Below are 7,153 nucleotides of genomic sequence, written 5' to 3'. Positions count from 1 at the left end.
AAGCGGGGCATTCTCTGAAGCCAACTCATGAACCTCTGGGTGAACAAGGAAGAGAAGGTAGCCCAACTCCATACAAGGATCAAAGATTGATCACCCAGCTCAACAACTTTGAAGAAAAGGTAACAAATTGTGACTCTTTAAGGTACACATTTAACGCTTTTCCAAGAACTCAAGAGTGATTGGCCTTAGTAGATGCTTACTATATCTCTAATGATCTCGTGGCAAGTACTCTTGAAAACTTATTTTTAACTTTTGAACTTCACGAGTCTCGATGTGTAGATTCTCAGGAATTAGAAAAGTCAAGCAATATTGCTCTAAAAGCTAAGAAGGATGAATTAGACATTGACGCTTCCCTCGATGATGATGCAACAACATATATAGTAAGGAAATTTAAGAAGTTTTTTAGAACTAATAAGTTTAATCAAGTGCATACAAAGAAAAGAAGAACAAGGAAGATAATATGCTATAACTATAATGAAGAGGGGCACATCAAGGAGGACTGCCCAAAGATGAAGAAGGACATCAAGAAAAGACCAAGTACAACAACAAAGTATAAAACCCTGAATGCGACTTGGGATGAATCATCATCAGAATCTGACTTGGAGGAGTACGCTAGACTTGTATTGATGGCAAGTCACCAGGAGGAGAGCATAGACGAAGGGGGAAGCTCCTCAGAAGAAAGCTGCAGCGAGGAGGCAGAAACAAGTTTCAGAGCAGATCTGGCAAGTGAGGTATATTTACTACTTTCTGATCAATTATATTCAGGTATTAAGTCAATGAGTAGATCTTTATATAAACTTAAATCTAAAAATAATAATTTGAAAAATAAAATATTAGAATTGAAAATAATTTTATCAAATACATGTTCCTTAGAAATGTATGATAAATTAAAAGATAAAAATAAAAAATTGAAGGACCAAATTGAAAAATCAAGAAACTCTGCATGTGTTAATCAAAATACCTGAAAAAAATATAGAAGCCTAGATTGGTATCTTAAATACCATAAGGCCAAATTAGAAAAGTATCACAAAAATATGTACCCAAGAAATTTCTTATTAACTCAATAGGTAAAAATTTATTTTGGGTCCCCAAATCTTGTTTAGTCTAAATTGGTAAAAAATTTCTTATTATGCATGCTTTTATGTTTAGCAATATTAATTTCATTTGTATGCTTACTCTTAATATTTATTGCTGAAATTTCATTTGTGGTGATCATTTGCGAGCCATTCAGGAGGAAAATTGACGACACGAAGTCGTAATTTCCAGGCGAAGTAATACAGATTATTTTCATGATTTTACAACTTATGTTATGATACCAATATTAGAACTAAAGCATGGAAATAAGAATACCAATTAATTCTTAATCTATAAAAACTTACAATGATTTCCCAAAATGAAGCGGTCTCTTGAAGACGAAGAACGAATTTCTTATTTGCTCGTTGTCGGAAGAGGTATCATAGAATCAGAAAGTTTTCCATAATTTCACAAATCAAATCCCTCTACTCTTAGATGTTCTTTCTATGATGAGAAATGAATCTCACGTTCTTAACCCTCTCCTCTTGATTCATCGTTAGACGCACCCTTTATAATGAAAATTATCATAGGGGTAAAAGGGACATTTTATTTCAAAGAAAGTGGGCAACGTGGGCATGCCTACGTTCCCATTTCCTACAATTTGGACCTCCAAACATCTGTCAATTTCTTGGGCCACCATGCTAAAAGTTTAGCAAAGGAGGAACTAGATACGGAGTTCACGGCTAAAAGCCTTATGGAATGTGCAATGGAAGGACTCTCTTTGGATTCATGATCAGTACCTCCAACATGTTTATGGGACAGACTACACTACTACACTAGCCAATTGGTTCATTACTGTTATCAGTTTTTCAAGCCACAGAGTAAGCCCAAAGCTTGAGCGAAGGCTGTATGGAAGCCCTACTTTATACCGAAGCACTAGTTCATGTTGTGACTCCTTGCACAAGGCTGCCTATGCATGAAGGATAGAATACCGTATGAGCCATGCAAAATCTGGCCACTCTGTGAACTTAATTATCGATGAAACGCTAGACCACACCTTTGAGTGTGCCATCAGAGCTCTTTGGCACAGAGTGAAGACCTGGCTATACCGCCGCGAGATGAACACCTCCAAGCGGTTGCTGAATCTATTTCTCCAGAGCTACCAAGGCAATGATGACTGATTGACTAAAGGTCGGAACACTCAAGGTGCAGCGTAGTTGGTAGGCACATTATATCTCTAGCGTAATTCCACCATACGTCTAACGTTTATGTACCTATATTTATTTCTTTATATTTCCATGGGACCGACATTAAGGTGTTGTTAAGATAGGAGATTTTTTTTTTTACAATGTCTCGTATGATATTTCTAATATGACAAGTTCATAATAGGTGTCAACATGATAGCGATATCTAACATAGAGTCTATGGTGTTTCTCAAGATTTAGATGCATGTCTTTCAGCCAAAGCATCGATTTTATTGAATACAAGCAAATTTTGGATTTTTCTTGAAAGCGAAACTTATGCCTTTTAAAAGGTTAGCAGAGAGACTGCTAGTTTCAGACTTTCATTAATAATTAGTTATTTGCTATTTTGCCTGTTTCACAACTCTTTATCATTTTATTTATCTGCATGTTCCTGTTCGTTCAATAAAAATAAAAATAAAATTAAAAAATAAAAATCAGACGCAACTGTTTGGAGGACTCTGCCGTAGCGGCGTCGACAGAATCGTCGGCGTTGAGAAACAGGCTTTGAACGCCACAACAGTGAGATTAATGAACGCCGCGATGCGGGCGTTGACGACGCTACCAAGTTGCACCAGCACGGATGAGCGTTGACAAATTGCAAAATTTAGCACGTGTTCTTGGTCGCCGCTGACTACAAGGCCAAGTGGAACCTAGACTTTGACTGGTCCAAGTCAACCACGGCCTGCCACCCTTTAAGAACGTACTACTCTCCACCACCAGACTCCCATCTCTTCTCCTCAATTCCACTCGTCCGCACGCGCGATGCGGAAGGCAGCAGCATCTTACTCCTGCTTCACCATCACCTTCCCTAATCGCAGCCGCCGCCGTTTGGTGAAGCTCGTCTCTTGGGATGGCCCCACGTCTTTACTTGCCGCGAAGAAGCAGCTCCTCGCCGGCGAGCTGATGTCCGAGTTCCCGGACCGCATCGTCTGCCACGCCAACTCCTTCTACATCGGCCACCCGCTCCCGGTCCTCGCAGCCGCCGCCGAGCTCCTCGCGGGGGAGACCTATTTCCTCCTCCCGGCCGACCGCTTCGGCTGCAGCAAGACTCTGACGACGGCGTCCCTAGCGTCGCTGTCTCCGCCTGCGGCGAAGGTGTCGCTCGAGGAGCAGAGTCCTTTCTCGTACGCGAAGGGCGACGACGGGAGGCAAGTCATCAAGGTGCGGCCTGAGTTCATAGCTAAGGTCATCGGGTCCACGCAGGAGGAAAACGGAGGTCGGAGGAACAGGGTCGGCGACGGTGGTGGTGGAAGTAGTTTATGCAGCACGCCGGAGCTGAGGAAGCACTACGAGCAGCTGGTGGGATTGAAATGCCGGCACTGGTCGCCGACGCTGGAGACAATTACGGAGAGCATGCACAAGGGTAGGCGATCATGTACAAGATTATTAATGAGCAAGGTTATACATAATCTAGTGGTTAGCACATGAGATGTTATTATCATGAGGTTTAGGGTTCGAATCTGGGTAAAATCGAGGTAAATTTCTCACTTATGTGTTAGTAACTATTCCAAAAATTAATATCCGTCTGTGATTTACCCTCCGTGTTGTACTTAGAACGGATTGACAGGGTCGCTGGGGATGAGCGTATTCACCTTTAGTCATCAAGATCATACACGACTAACTTTCTAAACATTAATTTGGCCAACCAAACCAAATAATGAATTCTCGCAATGATCCTACAATTTCTTTTGAATTGGGAGCATAATTTTGAGATCTTGTACCATGCCATATAAAATGGTCAAAACATATAATTTCGATACAAACAGTATCTCAATCCTCTATTTTATTTCTTCCCTTCTTCAACTTTCAATCTATATGTGATACTAAATAATATCATTTTGGTCAAATATTGAGACTCTCATATGGCTTCAGATTTTGAATTTTAATTGTGAGGATAAAAGATATGGTCAAATGAATCTCTATGATATAAATGATATGAAGGTTATTATTTGGATTTAGCATTAATTAGGTTGCTGACAATTATATTCTTTATGGCCATCTATACAAACAAGTAAACATTAAGATAGTCCACTTGTACACCCTAATTAATGATGTTGAGATGGCTAATACCATAGTCATAGCCACCCTAAAAGAACAAATAAACATTAGGGTGACAAATAGCCGATGAATAATCAATGTAAATGAATAAAAATTTATTATTTCATCTAATACATTTATATTCAATTAATTTTAATTGTATAATATTATATTTTGATGATGATGCTAAGTTCTTCCCTCAAAGTTTCTTCCTTGTTCTTTTCTCTCTAAAATCACCATCATGGTATATATGAGAGTCTTAAGCTATGAGAGAGATAAGATATATATAATGGACCATGACAATGAAAATAAGACTCTTTCCTTCTTCCCATGGCTTCTCATTCCTAGAACCCTTGAATTAATTGGTATAATTTTGTGGTTCCTCTTTGGGGTATGATTATCATATTTGATCCTCATCTAAATGAAATGCTATTCAAGGCGATAAATGGCTTGTCTTTCATGTAAGGCTTTGGTGATTGCATAGATGTTCAACTTCATGGAGAATAGACAAGAGATTCCAAGGGAGTATTATCTATGTTGATTAGGGATGGTAATGGTAAGATTTGGATAGGATTTCATATCCTCCGTATCTATCCTTATTTATTATATCTATACCCATATCCATCCCCATACACATCAGGTATTTAACTTTCATACCCATCCTCATACCCGTCGAAGTTTCGGGTACCCATATCCTACCCATCATTCTATTATTCCCTACCATTCTCATTTAAAAAAAATATATAATGTACTTGTCAGCTCTTCCTCGTCTCGCTCTCCTTCGATCAGGTGAACATTTTCCATGGAAAAGAAAATGAGATGTGTGTTGATAACAGGATAAAGAGACAAACTAAGTTTTTTTTTTCTAAGACGGAAAACCGGCTAAAGTTTTTTCTTTCCCAATAAAAAATAAGACTTATAAATAAATAAATAAATATATCGGGTATCAGGTAGGGTATGGATAGGATTTTACCACATCTGCCTCCATACCCATACCTGAAATACCCATATCCGAATATCCATTTACTATAATCGGGTATAAAAATTCCCTCCATATCCTTCTCCATTTGGGTCGGATGTCGGATTATCCATCGAATTCGAGTGAAATTTCCATTCCTAATGATGATGATAATAATAATGTTAATCGATAAAAAAAATAACATTTCTCCCAAGGGAATGCCCTTATCTAGATTCCTATATATGGTATGGTTGGAGAGAGGAAAAGAAGATATGTGCCCCTTGTGAAAATATGAGTCATGAGAAGAAGCATTATTGGATTGATAAAAAAGACAATGAGATAAACCAATTTGTGATCCTTGTACAAGATATATATGCCATGAAAGGAGCATATACTTAACTCAATGAACATTTGGAGGTAACAAGTGATGTGTATCCATAAGTTATAGTTATGTCGTTAAATAATAAAAAGATATTGATCGACAAGGACTGTTGATTAAGCGCTAATTGATTTTGTATGACGAATTATCTAGATAATCAAAAGGTGATTCACGAACGCTCGAGAGAGAGTGAGAGAAGAGAGAGAGAAGGAAAGAGAGAGTAAAGAGAGAGGGAATGTAAGTGAGCGAAGGTGAAGGTTGTTTTGGGGGTGATTCTATGTTTTCGATTTCATTATGATGCTAGTTAATATTTCTATGAATTATTCATCTATCTGACTCCATGCTTACACTTGTGTAGGGATTTTAGCTAAAGTCCGATACAACCCCGCACAGGTCACACCATAGAGTTAAGACCATTTCTAACATCATTAAATAAAGAAGTAACTCTAGAAAGTCCGATTATAAGGATATCTATCCTAAGACTCTCAGTCATACAATTGCTAGAGTTATCTAATGTACTTCCTAACAATAGATTAATGATATTACGTAGAAAAAATAACCTAGAAGGTTCGATTAAAGGAATATCTTTTGTCACAGGGACCCCGATCATATAATATCTAAATTACACAAGTCACTTCCTAATATTGATTTAGAAAAAACTCCTAAAATCTAAGTTAGCCTCTCTAGCAAAGGGTTGGTCCTTATATCAAAGTCACCAGAAAGTGGGGTAATATCGATGTCCTTTATTACTAAGGGCACAATATGTCTGGTTGAATGAGTATCGTATGTCACTAAAAATACCCCAGTTAACCAGTCCCGCCAACATTCATATAGAGACAAATCCAACCATAGAAAATCAGAATTGATGACTAATAATTAACCTTCGTCATTTAATTTTTTGTTCATGATGAGTCATAAAAACCTACTCAGTATGTGGGATATGTATTAGAGACTGTTGCATACGTTCTCAACAAGATTTACCTTAAAGTCTATGGAGCATACCCCACATGAGATATGCAAGGGTCAAAAACCTAGCTTCTCTTACCCGAGGATTTGGGTTCTAAGGTGTATGTAAAATGTAGGAACAATGATAAGCTCCAATCCAGAGTAGATAACAAGATTGTGGGATAGCCTAGCGAAACATTACGGTAAGCTCTGACCCAAAGTAAATAAGTGCTAGCATATGAGGTAGCTTATTGAAACAAATTTTAGTGCAACAAAACTCCAAAGTGATAAGGCGGAGAATGTTGACACAATGATGCTCTCAAGTGGTCTAGTATAAGTATAACTAGGTTGTTTTGATATTCTATTTTTTTTTTTTTTTGTATACACTCATCCATTCCCTAAGGCCTTCTAATATAACGACTATTAGAACTCAAAAGGCTTCTATTAATATTTTAAAATTTAAAATTTCCATTCTTTTCTTAGTGTTTACTTGTATTATATGAAAAAAAACAGCAAGTTATTATTATTATCTTTCTTCATCTTCTTGTATTAAGTAATTCTCCAAAAGAGAAGTTT

At 37.6% G+C, this 7,153-nt stretch overlaps 1 protein-coding gene across 1 annotated transcript; it reads left to right on the top strand.

Moving 5' to 3' along the window:
• Positions 1-3,020: 3,020 nt before the first annotated feature.
• LOC122043906 lies at positions 3,021-3,686 on the top strand. The gene has a single exon (XM_042604470.1). It carries the CDS (start codon positions 3,021-3,023, stop codon positions 3,684-3,686), a length of 666 nt encoding a protein of 221 aa, XP_042460404.1.
• The last annotated feature ends 3,467 nt before the right edge of the window (positions 3,687-7,153 follow it).

The sequence above is a fragment of the Zingiber officinale genome, chromosome 2A, assembly GCF_018446385.1.
Source record: "Zingiber officinale cultivar Zhangliang chromosome 2A, Zo_v1.1, whole genome shotgun sequence".
In the NCBI taxonomy this organism is placed as follows: domain Eukaryota; kingdom Viridiplantae; phylum Streptophyta; class Magnoliopsida; order Zingiberales; family Zingiberaceae; genus Zingiber; species Zingiber officinale.
Note: the sequence above shows the minus strand (reverse complement) of the source record. Positions and strands in the feature narration are given on the sequence as shown.